Source organism: Ursus arctos, unplaced genomic scaffold (genome assembly GCF_023065955.2).
Source record: "Ursus arctos isolate Adak ecotype North America unplaced genomic scaffold, UrsArc2.0 scaffold_16, whole genome shotgun sequence".
Lineage (NCBI taxonomy): Eukaryota > Metazoa > Chordata > Mammalia > Carnivora > Ursidae > Ursus > Ursus arctos.
The window spans coordinates 8091963-8116880 of NW_026622830.1; the positions used below are offsets into that span (position 1 = coordinate 8091963).

Here is a 24918-nt window from a genome sequence, read left to right on the forward strand (position 1 = left end):
AGTCACCCCTCCAGCCCTTGGGGTCAGTGCTTGGCCGGCACCCGCGCCCTGAGGCTGCCGCACGGGGCAGCGCCGAGCATCCTTCCTAAGGTCCTTTCTTCTCCCTGCTCCCCTGCCGCCCCCTCCATCGCACCTGCTGGCCCTCTTAGCCCTTCTTCGCCAGAATCGTCAAACCCCCAGATCCCGCCGGCGCCTCTTTAGCAAAGTCGCGTTTCCCGGTCCCCGCGCACTCCCACGAGTCCGGTGTCCCCCGCTGCCATGAGGTCCCCCATAGGCAAAAGCCGCTCCCTTGTCGCCTTCCTCCAGCAGCTGCGCCACCTGGGGCAGCCACCCAGGCCTGTGACGTCTGCGGCGTGCGCACCCCCTCGGCCGCGGGAGGTGCCCCTCTGCCCGCGGATGGAACCCGGCGAGGCGCAGAACGCGGCCGCCCTGCCGGGCCCCACCAACTGGCCGCTGCTGGGCAGCCTACTGGAGATTCTCTGGAAAGGGGGCCTCAAGAAACAGCACGACACGCTGGTAAATGCCTCGTCGCGCCCCAATTCCCTCTCCCCTCCCTGCCCTGCGCTCCAAAACCTCGGCGAGGCGCGCGGCTGGGGAGCACGGCGCGCTCGAGTGGGGCGGCGGCGGGAGTAGCGCTCGGGGCTGCGAGGGATGCGCGCTGACTTGGTCCGGTCCGTTGCAGGCGGAGTACCACAAAAAGTACGGCAAGATTTTCCGCATGAAGTTGGGTTCCTTCGAGTCGGTGCACCTGGGCTCGCCGTGCCTGCTGGAAGCGCTGTACCGCACGGAGAGCGCGTACCCGCAGCGGCTGGAGATCAAGCCCTGGAAGGCCTATCGCGACTATCGCAAGGAGGGCTACGGGCTGCTGATCCTGTGAGTCCAGGAGGCAGGATGCGGGCCGGCGGCGGGGCTGACGCGCTTGGAAGTCGGGGAGAGGGTTTTCAGCGGGTGCACCCTCCGTATGCAGAGGGAACACGAAAGCCTCTACCCGATGCAGCCTCGAACTCTTGCCTAGATCAGAGTGGATTGAGAAGAGCTGTGCGGTGCCCCCAGCACCTGTCTTCTCTCTGGCAACTGGGCAGGGCTGTGCCTTTTCAAAGAAAGGCCCAAAGCGTCATCCAAATTGTGGTGTTCAGACTCGGGCAGGTCGAGGTTCGGAAGTCAGCGTGCCAGGCCAACGTATTATAGTCAAAATTATCCCTTACAATTGTCTGTAATCCCCTCTTGTGAGCTCAAACGCCAGAAATTAACTTCTTTTGCTTTTGACATCTGCCTCCTATCTGGAGGGGACCCAGAGATCCGGGTCTAGTCAGAAAGGTGGGATGAGGAGGGATGTCAAGGTCACATTCTTTTAGATAGATAAATGCATAATGTGATTCCTCTGTAGCATTTAACAAGAGAGCACTTTTTTTTTTTAACTCCCAAATTGTAATGCCTAATAGTTGCATTTTTCAGGATATAATTACTGGAATTAAAAGCCATAGCAATGCATGGTGCATCATAGGCTGTGTGGTCTGCTACCGGGGTGAGGGAAGAAAGTGGGTGATTAGAACAGACTTACAGCTCCAGTGAACCTCTGACTGTGTATTATTGGGAGGCAATGACAGAATTCTAGGGCTGAGGTGTTTTGTGAATGTGACTTTCAACCCAAGTCAATGGATTAAGACAACATTTTTCTCAAATAGATCTGGGTTGCTGATAAAGGGGATGTTCCGGTACCCCCTCTTACTGCTGGGAACTGAGGCATCTGGCCTCCCAGGTTAGCCCCAGCAAGGGAACCTCAAAAACCCTGAACCCAAATTACCTGGACTTCACCTTTCTGGCGTCATCTTTGGCGGGCAGGAAAGGTGGTTTTTCATTCTGTTGTCAAACCAGCCCCAAATATTCCAAGGCTCTGGAGAGTTCTTGGCATGATTCTCAGTGTTCATTTGATTTTATAGTTCACACAGTTGCAGCGCTGGGGGGGGGGGTGTCTTTGCTTCTCCCTTCTTTTCCTTTCAATTTGCTCTAAATATAATTCTGCTTCTCTCCCAGGGAAGGAGAAGACTGGCAGAGGGTCCGGAGTGCTTTTCAGAAAAAGCTAATGAAACCAGTAGAAATTATGAAGCTGGACAACAAAATCAACGAGGTTTGCAGGCGGGGGGCAGCTTTCCTGGGTCTCCTGGGGAGGGAGAGATGTTTATGGAGCTTCAAGTCATAGCTACAAAGTGTAGGCAATTTGGATGGTTTGGAGGTCCTCCTTTTCTCCCTACTCCTCTCCACATCCTCCTTCCCCAAATCCTTATTCCTCCTTCCTTCCTTGTAAAGTAACATCTCAATAAGAGAATGACTACAAGCAGAGACTTTGGTATTCCATAGCCTTGGCTTTGACCCTCAGCCCTCCACCCCCTAGCTCTCTACCCTGACTATTCCCTTAACTTCCCAAAGCTTCACTTTCCCATCTACACACGGGGCATGACAGTTCCCACTCCACAAATTTGCTGGGAAGAGTAAATGTGATAATGCTTATAGAAGTCCTAGGTCGTGCCCTTTGAACTGGGTTTTGCAGGATGAGTCTTCAAGCCGGAGAAGGTGGAGAAAGACATTCAGGAGGCTTTCTCTGAAACGATGCTGGACAGAGGGCAGCTCTTAATGGTTTGGTACCATGATAAGGCATTTAGACATTATTCTTTAGTCAACGGAGAGCCAAAGAGGGAGGGATTTAAACATACGGTGCTCTCTTTACTCCTGATCACTTTGAGTGTTTATTTTGAGCTGGACTTGGACCCAGATAGGATCGTATAGGTGCAAGACTGCAAACCCAGAAGGTTTCAGGGGGCAGGTCATTCATATAAATGTGTAAGGAAGGCCCAGCAGGGGTTTTAGCAAACAGAACAGTGCATGCCCTTTCTAGAAGGGACAACTGCCCCAGCTCCAGCAAATGACTGCCACGTGGGAATGCTGACCCAGTGTCTCCAGATTTTATCATTTTTTTTTTGATAAGTAGTGAAAATTCCATATGTTTATGTGAAATTTCTGGATTTTTTTGATGGTGACAATTTCAAAGTTCTTTTTAAGGCACTATGTGGACAAATTCAAAATGGCCATTGGTTACACAGCTGGGCTTTGTCGTTCCAGGCCCCAGCATGGCCACTTTCCAGCTACGTGTCCAAGGCGAGCGCCTCAGCCCCACTCGAAGCCCGTTGTCTCCTCTGTTAGGCAGGAAATGGGAGTAATGACAGTACTTCCAACCTCGCAGGGTTGTTGTGAGGATCTAAGATAACACACTTCGTGCAGTGCTTGGTACGATATAAGCCTTGTTAAATGTGAGGTGTTATTCATGTAGAACCCAGATTCTGGAAGCTGGCATCTAGAGCCCTTATGTAACCTGTCCCAGGTCACAGTGCTATTTAGTGAAGGAGCTGCACCCCGAATTTGCAGATTTTTCTGCTTGCAAGTTCAACAGGCTTCACACAATGCCAGCCAGCCAGGAGATGTTTGCTGGCCCAGAAACGGAGGCGGCAGACCTCATGGTGTTCGACAGGTTGTGCCAGCAGACACTTGGCTGGTCCCTCCTTCATGGTTGAGTCCCTGCTCTGATTAGAAGAAGTGTTTTCCTTTTCTTAAATTTAGATCAAAAGCCGAAACTTAAGCTTTAGGGCGGTTTCGGGAAAAGCTGAGAAAATAACCCGGGACAAGGTTGTCAGGGCAGAAGGTGAACCCCCAGGGAGAATAAGTAATTAGTTGTTTCGGAGTGAATACCATCACGGGCAGTGACTACACAAGGTAACAAAACCTGAAGTCGGCTTAGGGAGCCTTTCAACTTCTGTTTTCCTTCCATGACTGAAATGTATCTTGTGTGGTTTCTTTCTCTGAAGGTCTTGGCGGATTTTATGGGTAGAATAGATGAGCTCTGTGATGAGAGGGGCCAGATTGAAGACTTATACAGCGAACTGAACAAATGGTCATTTGAAAGTAAGTCGTCTTCACGGTCTTGTTCGTTTGATTTCCTAGTGGCCCTGTCAGTGCCTCCTCTACAAACAGATACTGTCGCTGACAGTGAAGGGCCATTCGTGCAGTCTTTTCTTGCTTTCGGACACTCAAGCTATGCTTTACACTGTGGGTTGTTAATGTAGTCATTCAACAAACGTTTATTGAACATCTGCTACGTGCCTAACACTGTGCTCGGTATGAGGGACACGGCTTTGAACAAAACAGGTGACGTCTGTGTTGCCATGGAGCTTAGAGTCTAGTAGGGTTGGCAATCAACAAGTAAACACACGTTAAAATATATATTTTTCCAAGGGGTAAGGGAGTCAAGAAAGAACCTGAGCACCTAGGTGAGGCAAGTCTGCTTTGGGAAGGAGACGGTTGAGGTGAGACCTAAAGGAAGAAAAGGAAGAAGCCATAGGGCATCTGTGTGGGCAGATCGTTCCAGAATGTGGAGACACGAAGGGCAAATACACCGAGGTGGAAACGTGAGTGATGTCTCTGAGACTTTGAGGATGCCGGTGTGAGTGGATGATAAAGGAAGGGAAAGAGGGGCTGAGAAAGACCAAGCCAGGGGCTGTAGGTTTTGGCCAGAACTTGAGCTTCTAGTTTGAGTCAGATGGGGAGTCATGGAGGGTTCCAAACAGAAAGGACGATGCCTTTCTTTGAGAAAAGCAGAGCTCTGCCTCAACGGGGATGCTGCCCAGTGGGGACGCAGGCAAGGAAACGGTTTCCATAAAACGGGTAGGCACCTGACTGAGGAGGTTCGAGGCTGTAGGAGAATCTGAGAGAGCTGCCTCAGCTGAGCTTGGTCAAGGGGGGCTTCATGGTGGTGGTGCCGTATCAGCTGAGGCTGGGTAGACAAGTAGGAGTTCGCCAGATGAAGGTCAATGAAGGAGCAGAAAAGATTCTGTTGAAGGAGCAGAGAGATGTTGAGAATGACCAGACCATGACCAAGGGAGAGTTATGGCGAGGGCAGAGGATGAGAGGAAGGCAGTGGCCAAACCCATGTAAACCAGGGATGGGAATTTGGTTTTGAGCTTGGGAGTACTTAGGAGTACCTTTTAGCAGGAGGGTGGCTTGTACTAATTTGCTGGAAGGATCACTTTGGCTGCAGATGCGAGGGATTGGAGAGGGCACTTCAGTATGGAGGCTTTTGTCATGACTTGACTCCCCCATCAGGGAGGAGGGACTCAGCCTCACTTTTAAGATACAGACCATTTGACTATCTTAGCACATTAGAAAGCTCCATGCAACGAAGAAACCCACAGAAGGTGTTAAGGGAAAGGAGAGTAGAATAAAGTGAGGGAATGATTACAGAGGAGAAAGGAAGTGTTTTGGAAACTGTCCACTGGAAATACCCAAATGAAGGAGTATCAGATGCATGTCTTTGCAAGTCAAAGATCTGACTGTGGTGGTTTAAAAATTATTGTCCAGCATTATGAAACGTCTCGAGGAGGGCAGTCCACAGCTGGCACTCAGCGCTGTCACTGGGGACTCTCCATCTTTTTGCTCAGCCATCCTTAGCTGGTTGGCTTGTTGCAAAATGCCTGCCGCCCCTCCTCGTCTCACCTCTGCATTCTAGGCAAACACAAGAAGGAAAGAGGGAGGAGCTAAGCCAGCTGTACTTGCCCCTTTTATTAAGAAAGCAAAGGAGTATTTTCCTTAAGCCTCATTGGCCAGACCTGGGCCATGTGGCTTCTCTGGCTGCTACGGGAATCCTGGGGAATCAGGGAACAGGATTGTCACCAGGGTCTTAGATCAATCCAGATTCATTGCCCAAGGACTGATACATTGACACTCTAAATAAAATTGGGGGATCTCTTAGGGAACAAATGGGGGAGAATCAGTATCGGGTAGGCCATTCACAATGTCTGCTACACATGGAATCAGTGATAAACTCTGACAAAAGCAAGGCATTGCAGGAGACATTCGTTCATGTATAAAAATGGCAGTATTTTCACTGGGGCATTTCTGACCAGGGGGTTCTGCAGGCAATGGGTCATTGGACATGGAGACAACTTCTAGAAAGTGAGAAGAGTACTCCCCTTTCTCTCGGACTTTTTGCCTTTCCTCTGTTCTTAGAAAAGACCTCGCTCTTACAAAAGATAGAATCGAGCCTTTAATAGCCAGCTACTCACAGACTCCAATAGCTGTGGATTATTTTAAATGACAGGCATCTGCCTTGTGCTCTATGAGAAGAGATTTGGACTCCTTCAGAAGAACGCAGGGGACGAAGCTTTGAACTTCATCATGGCCATCAAAACAGTAAGCATCCCCTTGAGGAGAGCACTTTTCCCGATTTACAGAACTTCACACACGGGCATCCCGTTTCCCCAGGACTGGCACACACACACCTATTTTATTACACTAGTCGAGTGTTAATTTCAACGTGTCATGTGTTTTCACGTGTGTATGTGCGTGTATGCTCGTAAACCAGGAATCACGCTACATCATTGTTTAGGCAAGTTTAAATGCGGGTTTCAGTTAAAAATCTGTCGATTAAAATACTGTTTGAAAAAGAGTCTGAAAACTTTCAGATGGAATACTTTAGAATTATTTCGATCGCCCGTGAATGTGATAGATGCCATGTAATGGGTGTAGAAAATGGCGAATGTTGGGAAAGTAATGGAAATAATGGAAGTCAACAGGAAAGTGGTGGTGTTCCTTCTTTCTTCTTCTTTTTAAATATGTAGGTCCTAAGATCACATTTTTTTATTAAACACACCCTGTGGAAAATCATCCCAAAGATCATTTTCATTGTGCCACTGGGGTGGGGAGGGCTCCGCGTCCAGCACTGGGGGAGATTTCCTGCCTTTGTGGAAGCGTGGGGTGTAGAACGAACGCTCGTGTCCCGGTGCGGCAGTTGTCTTTGAGAGAGGTGGAAACCGGAATGAAAACACGTTGTGTTCCTCACAGATGATGAGCACGTTTGGGAAGATGATGGTAACCCCGGTCGAGCTGCACAAAAGCCTCAATACCAAGGTGTGGCAGACCCACACGCGGGCCTGGGACACCATTTTCAAATCAGGTAATGTGGCCGCACACACCCCTGCAGCCCTGTCTCTGGAGCTGCTGCCAGAAGGCTGGAATGATCTTCCTGGCCTCACAACCTTGACCCCTTGATAGAGTTGCACCTCCTGATTGTTTCCGGCTCCATAAACGCGAGTTTAGAATCACCCTGGCGTAGGAGAATTTAGAGGAAAGAACAGTTTTGTGTAGTCTTTGGGAGCTGGAAGAGGTCAAAAGCAAGACTTTGGAGTCAGAGATACCTGGATTCAAATCCCAGCTCTGTCATTGGTGTAGCAGGTTGACCAAATGCGCTGTATCTCTTTCATCCTCGGTAGTCTTGTCTCTAAAATGGGCTAATAACAGCAATGCAACTTACCTCAATGCAACTATTTCTAGGTCTAATATAGATAATGTAAAAACCTGGCTTATCTCAATACTCAGTGGATTAGAGCTATTTCTGCCACATTACGAGGGGAATATTGGTGCTATGAGTATCAGTCTATGAGTTCCCAATCTGTCCTAGTAGGGGGATCCATATCATATCATACCATGTCATAGCTTTCATACACACAAACATATACTCAGTTAATTCTCACCCAAAACCCTATAAAGTAGGTCCTTCTGTTAGCCCTGAGTGACAGAAGTCAGGCACAAAGAAGTAACTTGGCCAGGATTACATGCTCGATGATGGCAAAAACCAGGGTTTGAAGCGAGACAAAAGCCTCCCAAAGCTCTCGCTCTAACTGCTGTCCCACTTACCAGTATTACCGTCAACCTCACCGTTATATTATTCTGGTGGTGGCTGCCTAGTGGATTGAAATGAGGGAGACACTTGCCTAGAATGTTCTTTACAAACGCTAGAGATTTCTGTTGTCATCGCCAGCGTGAGTGTGTGTGCATGTGTGTTTACGTTTGATAACATTGGGGGAGGTTCTCTCCTCCCCTACGGCCCAGAGTTGGGAGCCAAGTCCTACATTACCTGTGTTAGTGACCAAATCAGCCAGACACCTGGATCTGGGTGCAAGTTCTGATTCTGAGAGTGGACCCACATCCCATCTCTGTCTCGTGACAATCTCTTCCAGACTCTAAGCTCCTAAGACTCAAAATGTGACCTGCAGCAGGAGCAGCAGCTGGGAGCCTGTTAGAAATGCAGAGTTCCAGGCCCGCCCCAGACCCCTGATTCAGTATTTGCATTTTAGCAAGACGCCCAGGTGATTTTTTGGCACGCTGAAGTTTGAGGAGCCCTGCTCCCCTGGGCACCGATCAGTCCTTGGTGACTTTACCACAGGGCAATATTAGCTCCTTGAACAAATGGTCAGTGTCCCTGAAAAGGCCCTTTAAATGTCACGAGGAGGATGTTACCTGGGGTTTCTATTGCGTTCTTTCCCGCGCTAATCGTCACCTGACTTCCTTTCCCTCTTCTCTTCTCCAATAGTCAAATCTTGTATTGACAACCACTTAGAGAAACATTCTGAGCAGCCCAGCACAGATTTCCTCTGTGATATTTATCACCACAATCAGCTTTCCAAGAAAGAATTGTATGCGGCCGTCACGGAGCTCCAGCTGGCTGCTGTAGAAACGGTAAGGGTGGGCCTGATGTCAGTTCGCTCAACGAACAAACGGGCTGGAAAATCTTTTTCATGCTGAATTTTAAATACTCACTCAGCTCACTTGTTCCACAAGGATTCACTGAGCACTGGCTTAGCAAAAATAAAAAGTCTTGTACGAGATCCTGCGGGAGACCCAGGGCACAGCCTCGGTCCTTAAACAGGTGATAGGAGGTGAATTCATGCGCTCTAGTGGGGAAAATGGAGCACCATGACGAAGACTCAAGCTGCTATGGGAATTCAGAGGTAGTAAAATGCTACACCATAGAAAGATTTTTAAAAATTGAATATGTTCTGAAAGGTTGTGCACGCTACCCCAAAGAGCCTGACTATGGTGGTTATGCTAAAAATATTGGCATGCTCTCTGGCAGCCCAGTTATTTTTTTTCGGATTAAGAGCATAAACATAGTGAGTCCAGGAAAACTTGATTTCGACTTAGATGAAACAACAAATTTGAAATACCAAAATTCTGTCCCCAGTGTGCTTGATACTCCTGGCAGGTGCACAATCCAGCCAGACTCCAGACACAAATTCTGACAGGTGTTCAGGTGGGTTTGATGGTCTTCGATCTGTTCTTTGTGCCATCACTGGAGGGACGCGTACTAATGTTCCCCATGGCCCAACAGTTCATACACCTATAATCTCTAAGAAGAATGTATCCCGGTGTGTTTCTTTTCCATGTTTCCCCTTTCTTTTGTGTTTCTCGTCCAAAGAAAGAGTAGGGTTTTCTACATCAGGGGGAACTGCAAGGTTATCATTTCTCCTCAAGCTCCGGAAGGCTGTTAAAAGGAGAAATTCATTTTGCTCACTGTCATACTGAGTCACTTCACCTGAGAGGCTTCTTAGAGTGATAAAAGTAAAGCTTCACCCGTTATCTTCTGTTTTCAGCTGGAATGTGAGCTTCGTGAGGGAGATGACTTGGTTTTGTCCCCTGCTCTATTCCTAGGATGTAGAATAGTACTTAGCGTAAAGTAGGTGCTCAACAAATACTCGATGAATAAATGAAAGGATTCAGAAACTAACTACCGGCTACATGCCTGGCACATTCCAGGTGCTTGAGGGACCACCATAAACCAGAGACCAAGGTCTTGGCCTTCATGGAACTTAACTGCGGGGAGGGAAGACCAATCAGAGACATGTAAACATAGCAGTAAATGTGATCTTTGTAATTAGTGGTAGGAGACATGGAGGAAACCACCTGAGTGATGGGGTAGAAGGAGATGGAGATGGGACAGGGTTCCCTCTCCGAGGAAATGATCCAGGAGCTGACGGAAATGATGAGAGAGAGCCAGCCAGGGGAATATCTGATGGAAGAGCTCTCCAGAGCCCTCTTCCTGTTTTGTAAATTGGACTCTTGTAATGATGCCGTCCGCAGTTTATTTGCAGCTGAGGCTGCCAGTCCTCTGACATGAAGAAGCCTGCCTTGGAGGCATCTTCTTCCCAAAATAGAGAACAGCATGGGCAAGGGCCTTGGAGCAGAAAGAGGGTGGAAGCTGGAGACCCAGCAAATGTGGTCAGCCTGACGTTGGAGACGTCAAGGAGCCTGAAACAGAAGCCTTAGTCCATTGGGATTTTATTACACCTGTGAGGGAGAGCTCTTGGGGTATTACAAGCAAGAGAGTAGCCTGATCAAATTTATGTTTTGAAGGGAGGGCTCTGGCTGGTGGGGTGGAAGAAAGTCCTAGAAGAGGAAGAGCAGAAACTGGGAGGCCAACTGCGAGACTCATCTCCTCCACAGAGGTCAAGCTGGGATAGTTAGTGCCTATGAGGTTTCCTAGGCCATTTTCAGCCCCTGCAGTTACCCTAAAAGGCCCAGGCTATCTTACAAGGCTTTGGTGAAAGCTACAGTTATCTGCCTTTTGGAAACTCTATTTGGTACTTGCGGTGAGGGACCCGCTGATATGGTTAAATGTTTCTTTTTTAGTCCTGGCAATTCTGGAAGTCACTTTTGGAAAATCAGAGAAATTTCAAAGTGTATCTAATTTGGTGGCTACGCCCTCTTCCTGTTTTGTAAATTGGACTCTTGTAATGATGCCGTCCGCAGTTTATTTGCAGCTGAGGCTGCCAGTCCTCTGACATGAAGAAGCCTGCCTTGGAGGCATCTTCTTCCCAAAATAGTAAATACCATTGGCTCCGAATCGTCTCGAACTTTGCTCGTTTATGTCAGTGGCACATGGCACTTAGCAAAAACGTCCTTGTGTTTGCAATGACCATTTTTACAGGACTATTTGGCTTGCATTAGCTAAAAAAAAAAAAAAAAAAAAAAGCCTAAAAACAAAAACATATGACTACCAGTCGTGACTATGAAGCTAAAAGTTACGCTGGCTGTTTCAGCCAATGTTTTTTCTCTTCTTGTTGCCTTTGGAAAGGAAGTAAAGCATGCCACTTAAAAGACCGTGAGCCTTTGTCAGAAACTGTGGCCGGTTCCTTGAAATGCTCAACTCAATGCTAAAATTTCTCATTTTGGTGTTGGTACCCTCCTGCAAGGGCTCTTTGCATGTGGCTGAAACCCAGGGTTTCATAGATAAGCCTTTTTCATTTTTCTCATGACTTTTAGGGTGTGGCAAAAAAAAAAAAAAAAAAAGAAAAAACCCGAAAACCCTCTCTTTTCAATTCCAGAAATGCAGCTTCTTGTGCATTTGCACTATAAAATTAAAAAGAAAAAACTTATAGCAACGCTGCCAGGATCTCCATCCCTCTCTCCCCACCCACGTAGTCTATCCACTTTCTATATTAAACAATTTTTGATTAAATGCTTTTTTATTTTGAAATAAGTAGATTCCCATGCAGTTCTAAGGAAAAGTAGAGAGGAGTCCCTTGGATCCTTCTCGCAGCTTCCCCCAGTGGTAACATCTTGCAACAATAAAACCTTATCACAGCCTGGAAATTGACACAGATACAAGTCTAACCAACTTGCTTTCCTTTCAGCAGCTCTACCTGGTTCCTGTGTGTTCAAACAATTTCTGTATCAAACTGTACTGAAAATGTCCTAATGCAGCTGATTATTTCGAAGAGTCTACGTTGGTTAAGCAATCCTTAATTGGCATTATTTTCTAAAATGAATTGTACACTGTATTCGTGAAAAAGTCTCAGTAATACATTTGCAGAGCAAGGTGGTAGGCATCAGCTTTTGTTCAGCTCACGATAGTTTTAAGGCGGTTTATTTACAGACACTCAAGTTCATGTCCATTTGCCTTTCAGACGGCGAACAGCTTAATGTGGATTCTCTACAATTTATCCCGTAATCCCCACGTGCAACAAAACCTTCTTAAGGAAATTCAGAGTGTATTGCCTGAGAATCAGATACCACGGGCAGAGGATTTGAGGAATATGCCATATTTAAAAGCCTGTCTGAAAGAATCTATGAGGTGAGAACACATGCCCAAGCCAACATGTACATGCTGGGAAGCCATTCTCTTAAATACACAATGAGGGTCCCCACGCCCACAGACAGCACCCCTAGTTGACTCAGAAACATTTATCAAACTGCAAAAAAAAAGAGCCTTAGGACCATATTCTTCTACTATTATTCATTTCCTAAATCATTTGGGCAAATTCTACTAAATCTCTGGAAAGTCAGTGTCCTCTCCTTTCAATCAGTAATAATAATAGTCTAATGAATGCTATAAGCACTAATTAAGATTAGGGGCATAACTGAAGGATATGAGAAGAACTTCAGCAAGAAAAACCATATTATTATTTGATAAGACAAAGAGACATCTTTGTTCTTGAGCCTCTGGTATACAATCAATTTTCTTTTGAAAAGTCTTTCTACACACTTTCTGGAAAACAAAACGCACAACTTTGTAGCATTAGGAAAGAAATGGCTTTCACTTCAGGAAGGGCAGATAGGAGAAATCTACGACATAAGGCAAGCTTAAGGGTAACGCAGGAAACACACACTTTTGAAGTCCAGAATGAAACAGGAGAAAACCACTATTAATAGCTACTAAGCAGTTACTAGGGAGTTAACCAGCACAATCAGGAATACAAACAGGAGGTATAAATTTCAGGAAGAAAGAGACAGAACTTCTTGGTAAGCCTGGGGGGGCTCAGTCGGTTAGGTGTCCTACCCTTGATTCCAGCTCAGATCATGATTTCAGGGTTGTGAGATCAAGCCCAGTGGCGGACTCAGCATTGGGTGTGGAGCCTGCTGAAGATTCTCTGCCCCTCCCCCAACAAATAAATTCATTCAATACAATAAAACTTTCTTTCTAAAAAAAAGAATTTTATGAGAGTTGCGATCATGCTCTTTTTTTGAGTATGAACTTACGCACGAATTATTTATTTAACCAGTATCTGCATTCCCATTGATATTTGATGTAGATACTCGTCTGTGCTCATCTTTGCATCTTTAATTTTGTTTTTTCAGGCTTACCCCAAGTGTGCCATTTACAACTCGGACTCTTGACAAGGCAATGGTTCTGGGTGAATATGCTTTACCCAAAGGAGTAAGTAGGATTGATTCAATCTGTATCTTATAGAGCTTTGAAAGACACACTTTCCAAATATTCATCATATCTCCATAAACACTTTCTTTCGCTGGGAGAGCATTCATTTTGGAAATATGTGTATTTTAGTATAGAGCTGACATGTTGCGTTGGATGGTGTTAGGATTAATGATTTGCTAAAAAAAAAAGACCTAGATTCAAGCATGGCCCTGAGTGAGTTGCATAACCTTGGTGAGCCTCAGCTTTCTCATCTGTAAATAATGGAATAATAATAATAATAATGGAACCTACTACATAGGGTTGCATGAGAATGTGATGCTAAATTTTAAACTTCTTTACCTATTTATTACCTGGTATATTTCTAGTACTAAATACATGTCATCATATTATAAACTTGTGGGTTGCTTTTACATTTGTACGGTGATTCCTTTTGTAAATTTTGCTGTTCAAATGTTTTCTTCTAGTTATTTTACATGTTTTTGTGTTTCTGGGTGTTTTGTAGACAGTGTTGATGCTAAATACCCAGGTGTTGGGATCCAATGAAGGAAATTTTAAAGATTCAAGCCAATTTAGGCCCGAACGATGGCTTCAGGAGCAGAAAAAGATTAATCCTTTTGCACATCTTCCGTTTGGCATTGGGAAAAGAATGTGCATCGGGCGCCGACTAGCCGAGCTCCAGCTCCACTTGGCTCTCTGCTGGGTAAAACTCTTGATTTCTGCACTCGTGCTCTGTTGTTTCCACAAGGCAGGAAGCGAGGGGGTCATTCTGCCTTTTTTGTGCACGTGTGTTTTAGATCGTCCGCAAATACGACATCGTGGCCACGGACAACGAGCCAGTGGAGATGTTACACCTGGGCATCCTGGTGCCCAGCCGGGAGCTCCCCATCGCTTTCTGCCCGCGGTGAGAGCCTCAGGTGAGCATCTGGGGTGCCGTGAATGACCAAACGGTGAGCTGAGCTCAGAAGCCAGCCGGACTCGGGTTTGAATCCCTGCTCATCACTGAACAGTTTCTTAACCTTTCTGCCTCCATTTTTTTTTTTTCATTTGTAAAATGGGGACCCAAATCATCTCTCTCTAGAAAGCTGATATGATACTAAATACTCAGCCTGGGTCCTGGCATCCGCCACGTGCTCAGGAAAGGCAAGATGCCATTAAGGGGTTTTGTATGTGAATATCAGCGGTGGACAAAAAGGGCCCGTGGGCAAATATTGTAGGCTTTGCAGGCCATGAGATCTGCCCCACATCCACTTAACTCTGCCTCGTAGCTTGAAAGCAGCCTTACACGATTCATCAACAAACAGGAGTGGCTGTTTTCTTTGTTTTCTATTGCTGTTATAACAAATTACTAAAACAAGTTACTTCCAAATTGCTAAAACTTGTATTAAGTAATAAATTTATTATCTTGACAGTTTTGTAGGTCAGAAATGCAACCCCGCTCTTACCAGGCTAAAATCAAGGTGTTAGCAGGGCTGTGTTCCTTTCTGGAGGTTCCAGGGAAGAATCTATTCTCTTGCTAATTAGGGATGTTGGCAGAGTTCAGTTTCTTATGGTTACAGGACTGAGATCCCTATTTTCTTGCTGGCAGCTGAGCGTTAGTCCCAGCTTCTAGAGGTCACCCGCATTCCTTGGTTCATGACCTCTTTCTCCGAATTCAAAGCTAGCCAGAGCAACCTGAGTCCCTCTCCTGGCTTCACATCTCTCCTCCTTCTGCCATTCAGGATAATCTTCCCATCTCAAGGTCCATAAACTTAATCACATCTGCCAAGTTCCTTTTGCCGTGCATTCACAGGCTCTGGAGATTAGAGCATAGACACTTTCTCAGGGCCATTATTCTGCTTACCAAGACCGTCCCAATAAAACTTTATTTATAAATACAGGTGGTCAGCTGTTTTTGACCACAGGGCTTTGGCTTACTGACCCCTGGAATGTAAGTGTATATATTTACCAGCCTGTGTTAAATATTGCTTACTTATACTTCTTTAATATATAATTGAGATTTACTTTATTTTCCAGATTTTTTTTTTTATTTTACTACAACCAAGAGCAGCAATTTTTACCCTCCTGCAAGAATGGTGCTTATGGCTTCTACATTACTGGAAAGGCAAACCTCACACCCCAGAGCATGAGACGGCACATGAAGAACAGTTAGGCCCAGGTGTTTTACTCTTTCTTCGGTACAATTGTTCTAGAAGCTGCACAGTCTAATAAGATTGCATCTGACTCAGGAGAGCACATTGAGTGTTGGGATGCAAGGCGCTCTACAGGGTAACTGCTGGCTTACTTGAACGACATCAGCACTGTCCGGGCTGACTCAGAATGACTCATAATATTGTTTTCTCTTGCATCTTCCATGATGGGACAGGGAGGCCAGGCATTCGTCAGTTAATCCGGTAAAGTCACTAGAAGTTTCTGTTCCTTCCCTACAAAATCCACTGCTTGGTTCTTTACTTCTCAAAAGTGAGCTTACATTTCACAGTGAAACACCTAGGGTACGCTAGCCGAATTGTCTGGGGCTTGGGGTAATATTGACAATCCATTTACTGTAACTCTGTTTAATGTGATATTTGGGGAAATACTTGTTTATAACATAAGCCAAGCTAAATGTTAAAGTTATTGGGTCTCTGTGAAACCATATTTTTCCTGTTTTGAAATTGCAGCATTATTGGGAAATTAGAGAACATCTCTATTTTAAGAAGCACTTTGATGAGGTCAGAACCTCTTAACCAAGAATGCCTTAATGATTCACTGGGGCATCGTTTTGTCAAACAAGTCTGAAATTCTTTATTTAGCTAATGGATTTTCTCTATGGCATTAGGAAGTAGATCTGCAGTTTTTCAATTGTGTATGTATGCGAGTGTGTCTATCGTAATGACAATTTGCTTAAGTCATTTTAAAAAATATATATGGTATTTGATTTAGGATCTATGGTTTAGAACAATGTTCTAAAGCCCAGTTACAGTTTAAAAATAGTCAGGGACTTCCCATGTTTTGCTTTCCCGTCTATAGAATAGAACAGCAATAATGTGTGCATACATTATAGATTAACTAATATAAACCATGTTCTGTGATCTGAATTCCTTGACAAAATACAGTTTCATAATGGAAAATGCATAGAGATTTATGCAGTACTTAAAACTTTGTAAAAAATATGTTTACATACAGTTTACTTTTACATATGTTTACTACTACTTTACCTAAAAACATACTATATATTTCTGTATATTTGATAAAGACTTCCCTTTTTAGGTTATATTTTTAGAATTTTTCCAAAGTATACATTTATGTCATTCTATTTCAATGAATATGTACATATCACTAAAATAGGTTCATGCTCGCTCCCTACTGTGAAATTATTTTTAGAATTATAAATCTACATGTGTTGTCAGATCTCATTTATATATCTTCTTAGAATTCCCTGAAAATAAAAGTTTTAAAATATTCGAGAACTGTTTCTTCTTCATTGCATTTGTTACCTCAAAATTTAAAATTTTAAACTCCATCTTACTAGAAAATTTTCTCATGTAGCCATTTTAAAAAGCCCCATATCATGAAATCTACTCTGACAAAAAGCTGGACTTCCCTAACAGTTTTGCAGAAAGATGATCGTTTGAGTGCTCAACTAATTTTCCATTTTCTTGCTGCTTCAGTATTTTCCAAGCCCATTCAGTTCTATCTGAACTACCACCTCCCTCCAGAAGAGCCCAGAAACCCAGCTGATCTCCAATCTGTTCTTTGCACATTGGCCATTTTGGCCTTCTCAAAACCCAAACCCGATAGTCTCATCCTTGCTTCTCTGGTGTCCCATTGCTTTTATGTAAAGATCCAATTTCTTAAGCCAGACGTCAGTGTCCTGGAAAAGATGGCGCCAACAAACCACGGGCCCAGCCCTCATCACCCACACCCAGATGTCTGCGGAACCCGCCATGCTGGCTTCTGCCAGTTCCTTTGATTCCTTCAACACTATCGGCCCACAAGGTTCTGCACCTACGGTCCCTCCTCCTACCATCTTCCCTTCTGGCACGTTCTTTCTTTACCTGCTCTTCTCCTACACACAGTCAGAGTCCAGCTCCAGCTTCATGGAGGAAGTCTTCCTTGATGACTGAGAGGCCCCCAGAGCCTGGCCCTGGCATCAGGATTCATCAAGGAAGTGATTCCTGAGGTGACTGTGAGGGACTGAGGGCAGCAGCGTAGGGAGGTGTGATCTGGAGAGCGCCCCAGCCTCAGCCTGATCCCCTGGGGAGCTCTGGGCACATCTTACAGCAGAGTTGGTTTGCTCTCCTTGTGACAACCCTCCTCAGGCTGCCCCTTAAGGATGCACTCTCCCAGTGACCTCTAGCTCTTAGTGATGTCCACACAGAAAGGCTTACAGAAGCCCAGATTCATATTGTTGACAGGACTCACAGCAAGTCATAAAACCTCTTCTCTGAGGCCTGGTGGATCGGGTGGAGTATGGTGCTTGTCACAGGGTAAAGGTAACTCAGATCTATTACGATTGTCACCAATAACACATGCCATTCCGTGCCTGTGGCCCTTATCATATATCTTCTGCAGTCCCTGCTCTGTCTCCCCTGAGGCCAACTCACTCCTTCAACTTGAGCAAAAGTCTAATGGACGTTTATAAGAAACTAGCTCACAATGATACATGGAGAAGGCAGTCCCCTCACTTTGTGATAATTTTTTGAGAGTGGGAGGGAAGAAAAGACAGAAGGCAAAGATGGGGAGGAAAGAAGGAGAGAATCGAGAGATCGAGAGACTTCCTCGATGTTTGTGGCGAAGATTCCACGCACTGGCATTGTTCCTAGGAAGAGCAGCAGATTATTTATGGAGTAACTACTCCGGCCGTGGAGGGAACGCTAGCTGTGTGGATGGGTAAGAGACGACACTTTGTCTTTATGATGTAGCTCGCGGATGGTTTCAGGATGTGAAGGGAACTCTAGGCAATTTGGGCATGGCTTGCTCGCACTGAGAACCCAGATCTCCAATGTGCCCTCCCTCTAATGAAACGCCTCTGAGTTTCAGGTCCTGTAAACTCCACATCGGTGTAGTAGGAAAAATATGGCCTTACGGTTATCAGTCTCACTTGGGTTTCCATCCTAGAGGAGCCATCTCCTAGCTGTGGGACTTGGGTCATTTACTTAACCTCCCTGAGCCTTAGCCATTCAATGGAGGCGAACATACCTCATGCAGAAGTGTTCTTATAAGGGTTAGAAAATTTGACATGCGCCTAGCTCAGGTCTCGGCACACAGCAGGAGCAGTGTCCGAAGTCATCTTTCTGGATCAAAGGGGCACACATGAAGCAGCTTCCCTGACATGTTCTGGACATGTCCAGCATGTCCAGTGAAACGTTCTGGACCCAGTTGGGAAAAATGGGACACAATAACAACATTGAGAAATTCAATTGGTTCTGCCTCCTTATAGAGGAGAACTGAGGACACTGGGAGTGGAAGGAATTAGTATTATGGTTTTTATTTCTGCTCAGGGTTTTCAGGAGACTAATGGAGAATTACCATGGCAATAAAAAAATACCATTTATTCCATCAGACTAATAGTCTAACCATGGGAGCTTTCATGCTCAATACTGGAAACGACAAACCCATAGATCACATTTGATACATTCCTTTGGTCCACACATGGCTGCCAAGAACCGATTATTCTAATTCCATCGATCTTTCTACTTGTATTAATTGGCATTCTATCAGGAAGAATTTTTATTTGTTTGTGTCAAGCTTTTATTTAAATTCCAGTTCATTTACATAAAGAAGAATTTTTTCTTCTTAATTTGTTTATGTGAGTGTGAGCTTGCAAATTTTTTAAATAAGTTATAATTTTTCACTATCATTATTTATTTTGATGTTCAAATTGTCTCAGATTTTGCTGGTGGGAGCCTTTTCAGGTAGGTTCCCCTGTGTGTGTGTGTGTTTGTGTGTGTGTGTGTGTGTGTGTGTGTGTAGAGAGAGGGACAGAGAGACAGGAAAAAACAAAGCAGAAGTAGTAAAACAATAATGCTTGAGGGATCTGGGTGAAAGGTATATGGAAATTCTTTGTACTGCTCTTATACATTTGAAATTATGACAAAATAAAAAGTTGAGGGGCGCCTGGCTGGCTCAGTCAGTTAAGCGTCTGCCTCTGGCTCAGGTCATGATCCCAGGGTGCTGAGATCGAGCCCCGTGTCGGGCTCCCTGATCAGCACGGAGCCTGCTTCTCCCTCTCCCTCCCTGCTCGTGCTCTCTCTCTCTCTCTCATTCTATCTCAAATAAATAAAATCTTAAAAAATAAATAAAATAAGTAAATAAAAAGTTTAAAAACCTGAGAGACCGTTGAGTGCGTGGTTCAGAACCGAGCACCTGAAGCAGGTTGATTGGTTCAGATCCCAGACCCTCCACCTTCCAGCTCTGTAATATTTAGGCAAGTTATTTTGACCTCTTTGTGCTTTAATTTTCTCATCTATAAAACAAGGGCAATGATCATAGTGTACCTCACAGAGCTGCTGAGAGAAACATGGAAACCATGCATTAAAACTCTTAGAAGATGTCCGGCACCTTCTGAGTCCTCGATAAACAGGAGTGTTTTGATATGCACCAACGGGGGCACCTGGGTGGCTCAGTTGGTTAGGTGACTGACTCTTTTTTTTTTTTTTTAAAGATTTTATTTATTTATTCGACAGAGATAGAGACAGCCAGCGAGAGAGGGAACACAAGCAGGGGGAGTGGGAGAGGAAGAAGCAGGCTCATAGCGGAGGAGCCTGATGTGGGGCTCGATCCCATAACGCTGGGATCACGCCCTGAGCCGAAGGCAAACGCTTAACCGCTGTGCCACCCAGGCGCCCCAGGTGACTGACTCTTGATTCCTGCTCAGGTCTTGATCCTCAGGGTTGTGGGATCGAACCTCACAGCAGGCTCTGTGTTCAGGGCAGAGTCTACTTGGGATTCTCTCTCCCTCTGCCCCTCCCCTTGCCCCTGCTCATTCTTGAGTGCTATCTCTCTCTCTCAAATAAATAACTCTGTAAAAAAAAAGAAAGAAAGAAAAAGAAAGAAAAGAAAAAAGAAAAAGGAAAAAAAAGCATCAACAATGGCCCATTGGGAGATTTGACCTACGAGTTTGGATGTCTAGCTTCCCTGGACACCCAGGAGGCCTGGTCCGCAGGACCTACCATGGCACAAGGCAGTCAGCAGAATGGCTCCTCGCCCAGAGGCAGGGCGTGCGCCTCGGTCCCCACCACTCCCCCCACCCAGCCTGCGCCCTAACCTAGCACCTGCCACGCCTCATTTCTGAAGTTCATTTTGCACGTCTTAGGAATCGCCTGCATTTTCTGCTTGGTCTTTAGGGAATTTCATTGGATTTCACCGAAATCATAAAGCCCAAACTCCTGATTACAACAACCAACTAAAATTTACTGAGTATATCCTTAGGCCCTTTCCTGTACCTTATTCTTCCCGGACGCCTTGCCGAGAAGCCGGAAATCTTCCTATTTTTTAAATAGGCTTGCAGAAGTCAAAGAGCTTGCTCAGGAAAGTACAGTAAGCAGGAAACAGACTCCAGACCCTGATCCCTCTGACTCCATGGCCCTTACTCATTCCCCCATACTTTGTGATGCTCAGAGAACCTGTAAATGGGTCAGTCAAATTAATCTATCAGCAAGTATTTAGTATAAACCTGTTGAACTACATTGGTTGAGAGCCAAGGCTCCGTTTATGGTTCAATCTAATTTGTTGAACTTCCCTTAATCTCTTGGATTGGACGTTGATCCAAATGACATAATCACTTATTGCCGTCCATGATTGTTCTGTCCTGCAGAATCTCCCTTTATCAGCAACAAAATATTTGTGGAACTCTTAATCATCAGGACGCCTTGCACCTGGGGCCTTCCAAGTAGCATCAACTCCCAAGCACCGATGCCTTGGAATTAACTCGAAGGTTGCACGGTGGACACTTTTCCTCCAGATTTGTTTTTGCTTTAGTGAAAGGGGGTGTGAGATATTTTCTGCACACGTGGAGCAGAAAGGTGAGCCGAGGAGTGGAAAGAAAGTCTGGCAGTCAGAATTAATAGTGAGCCAAGACTTGACAGCACCAACTTGAATGATGAACCCCTGTCGTTGTTCTTCATTTCCATTTGCTTTTTTTTTAAATAAGGACATTTCCTCCCTCGGTTCGTTCTCCTTCAGTTATGGCCTCGCTTCGGCAGCGCAGATATGAAATCTCCTTCAGCTGTAATTTGCCCAGACCTCTTGACACCAAGGGACATCCGTTGGAGGCCAGTAGATGTCCCCTGGGGAGTGCCAACACCAACTGTTTGGTGGTGGCTGCCTGAAATACCATATTGAGAAGGATTCTAAAGTGGAGTCCAGGGACAGCAGGAGGAGAATCGTAATTAGTTCACAGAGATTCACGCCCTGTGCTACGTATTTATGTATCCCATATACAATAAGTTCTGGATACCAAGCCTGCAGATATGTACTAAGAACAGCTATCCTTTATTAAGTACTATCTCTTTATTGGCCCTGTACTAAGTGCATGCCATTGACCTTTTCCCCTGGTGCTATTATGAAGGGTGCACATTGACCCCTCACAAGTTATGCAGGATGAAATTTGGAGGTATGCAGACAGCTACTTTTCATTACCGATAATGTGTATGTTTATAATTATTTTCTGGTAATACTAGTTCTTTTTAAATTTCTAGTAGTATTTTAAATTTGCTTTTTAAATGAGTCGGCTTGAATTCTAAAGAGGAGATGATGACAGTAAATGATCTTTCATGAGGCATACGGATCAGGCAACAATCACGAAAATGGCGTAAGAGTAGCTGGAAATTAGGAATTGCTGAAAGTTGATAAGCCTGCGATGAAGAGGTGAGTAGACTTTTCGTTTTACGGTTGAGGAAGCTGAGGTTTGGGGGTTACTGAGGCTCAAGGTCCACAGAACTAGCGTGCAATGGGGCCGGGATTTGAACGCAGGAAATTGGACTGTGGAGGTCAGAAACTTAGGTGGCCCATGGCTTCCTCACCTCCTGGTAATCACATCTTCGTGACATAGGGGCAAGTCCTGTAACTTGCTTCTAACCAATGGGATGTGTCAACGGTGACAAGATGTCACTCCCCTGATTGTGTTACAGACTATGGCATATTCTGTCATCCCAGGAGACTGTCTCCTTCATTGGTTTCGAAGAGTAAGCAGCAATGTTGGAAGGCCCACACGGCCAAGAACTGAGGGCAGCCTCCTATTAAAAAGGAACGTCCAAAAAGGACCTTAATAAGTTCTAAATTTATCAACAGAACCAGCACCATGCATTAATTATCCAACAAATAGTCTGTTAAATCCTTATCTACTGAATTGCATACTTGTTAAGGATAATGGGATTCTGTTCTCATATTGACAAGAGCTGTTCCTCATTTCCACCTTGCAATTCTGTTCTCCACAGTGTAATTCACATAGGGACAAGCTCATGCCACCTTTCAAGCTTGACTTTATTAGTTCTGTTTTAATACCGGCATCGCAGGAAATTGTCTGAGATCATTGTTCGCAGATAATTTCCATGTAGGAAAGCCCCACATATGAGTTATCTCACTCTTCACTGGAAATAAATAAATTAAAGCAAGGAAGAAAACATGAGAAAATGAGTAAGAAGTGAAGCACTGTTGTTTCTGAGACATCGCTGAAATGGATTCTGGTTTTCATTCAATAACAGAAGCAGATCATTAGTTCAAACAAGCAACTAACATCATAAGGCCACAAAGATTACTTCACGCTGCCTCATGGGGTTATGGTGTTGGCTAAATCAAGCTATAGAAACAGCAGAAGAGACAAATACGTTACTGTTGTGTTCTTAGTGAGATTTCTGAGACTAATTCCATTTTTTTTACTTTAGAGTTTCCGGAGTAAGGTGCTGAGTCAGACTTTGGATGACCATTAAATACACTTGCCAAATCTTTCCAAAGTTCATGAGCAAGTGATCTGGAAAAAAATTCATATTAAGTCTTCAAAAGTGGACAAGTGCCGGAAGAACTTAAAATAGTTAACTCATCAACTTGCCCAGAATGAACTTGGGATAAGCTTGTCTTGCATGTTCCTTGTTGGGACCAGAAGGAAAAAAAAAAAAATCAGAAAACAACTTCAGTTGAGGGAAGGACGAATCCATTGTATATGTCAATATCAAACTTTTTAGGTAATGAATGACTATGGCAGTTACTCATATTTTGGCTGATCTGATGAAATCACATTTTATCCCGTAATTTCTAAGTGACTGACCAGGAAATCTTGGAAGTTCACTAAGTGACACTCCTCTTCTAAAATGAACTGCGTAACTTGCCTTCTTCTGCCTTTTTTCCAGAAAAGCTTTCTATTATCGGTACCTTACAAGTTTCTTGTAAAACTCACCTATAAAACTATACAGGCGTGGACAGGACTGGCTACATAATTGGCAGGGTCCAATAGACAATGAAAATGAGGAGCTCCTTGTAAAAAAACAAAACAAAACAAAACAATTAAGAATTTCAAGATAGCAGCTTGCAGAGCATTAAAGCAAGCACAGGGCCACTGTAAGCAGGGGACCCCGTGCACCTGCCGGGCTAAGGGCCCACCCACGCGGGGCCAGCCCTGATGTGGGCACAGAGACATTAATTCCTTTAACGGTTACTGCTTTATTCAGATTTTCTTTTTTTTTTTGCAAGGGGAGGGGGTCAGTTTAAGGAATTTAAACCCTGGTTTTGGTGAGTGATCAAAGTTGCCCAGGAAGTAGCAGGAAAAGGAAATTGGGAAATCACCAAGTGACTTCCATCGAGGCTGCTTACAAATTACATGATTCTAATCCCATCTTGGAGACCACTGCCACTGTCGTCTACATAGAAGCTAATAATATCTTTTATTAAAGTGCTTCTTATGTGCCAAGAAGATACTCTGTACTCCACATACATTATTTCGTGTTAAACATACAGCAATAAGTCATTGCTGACACTAACCTCAGGACACAGATGAATACACACTTGAGCTTAGCCACAAGGCCAAGAAGCAATAGGATAGAAATAATAAACAGATTTGGATAAATGAAGAAACTTGTCCACAGTCATCTGCAGATCTGAATGGATCTGGTATTTGATTGACTTTGGTTGCCCAAAGTCTTAAGAACTATGTTTTATCACTTCATTTTAGATGATTTTTTTGAAACAGAATTATCCAGAGCAACCAAGTGGATCAGGGTTTCTCAGCCTCATCATTAGTGACATTTACAGCTAAATAACTCTGTCATGGGGGTGCTGCCCTATGCATTGTGGGACATTTGGTAGCATCTCTGGTCCCTACCTACTGGATGCCAACAGCATCTTCTCTCAGTTGTGACTAAAAGATGTCACAAGACATTGTTAAATGTCTCCTGTGGGGGTGGGGTGGTCGTGGTGAAACTTCCCTGGCTGAGAACTCTGCTCTAGATTTCTCTCTCACTAGATTTTTTAAAAAATTTTTATTTATTGGGGGGCGCCTGGGTAGCGCAGTCGTTAAGTGTCTGCCTTCGGCTCAGGGCGTGATCCCGGCGTTCCGGGATCGAGTCCCACATCGGGCTCCTCCGCTGGGAGCCTGCTTCTTCCTCTCCCACTCCTCTGCTGTGTTCTCTTTCTCGCTGGCTGTCTCTCTGTCACATAAATAAATAAAATCTTTAAAAATATATATATTTTATTTATTGGGGGGGTGGGTGGCGCAGAGGGAGAGAGAGACAGAATCTCAAGCAGACTCCCCGCTGAGCACGGAGGCCAACGCAGGACTCGATCTCACGACCCAACCCTGAGATCATGACCTGAGCTGAAATCAAGAGTCGGATGGTCAGCGGACTGAGCCCCTGGCGACCCTCTTACTAGAATTTTTCTCAAGAGACTATTTTAGTGCAAAATTTCAA

The 24918-nt window shown here is 44.8% G+C and overlaps 1 protein-coding gene across 2 annotated transcripts; it reads left to right on the forward strand.

Annotated features, from left to right (window-relative positions):
- Positions 1–258: 258 nt before the first annotated feature.
- LOC113258741 (1,25-dihydroxyvitamin D(3) 24-hydroxylase, mitochondrial) lies at positions 259–13947 on the forward strand. Of its 2 annotated transcripts, XM_026503763.4 has the most exons (11): positions 259–516; positions 683–873; positions 2035–2128; positions 3858–3954; positions 6146–6237; positions 6889–7000; positions 8417–8562; positions 11790–11956; positions 12961–13039; positions 13542–13739; positions 13834–13947. In XM_026503763.4, exons 1-11 carry the CDS (start codon positions 259–261, stop codon positions 13942–13944), a joined length of 1545 nt encoding a protein of 514 aa, XP_026359548.3. In that variant the 3' UTR covers positions 13945–13947. The 2 variants fall into 2 exon arrangements, with proteins under 2 accessions (XP_026359548.3, XP_044241563.3); XM_044385628.3 differs by lacking the exon at positions 13542–13739.
- The last annotated feature ends 10971 nt before the right edge of the window (positions 13948–24918 follow it).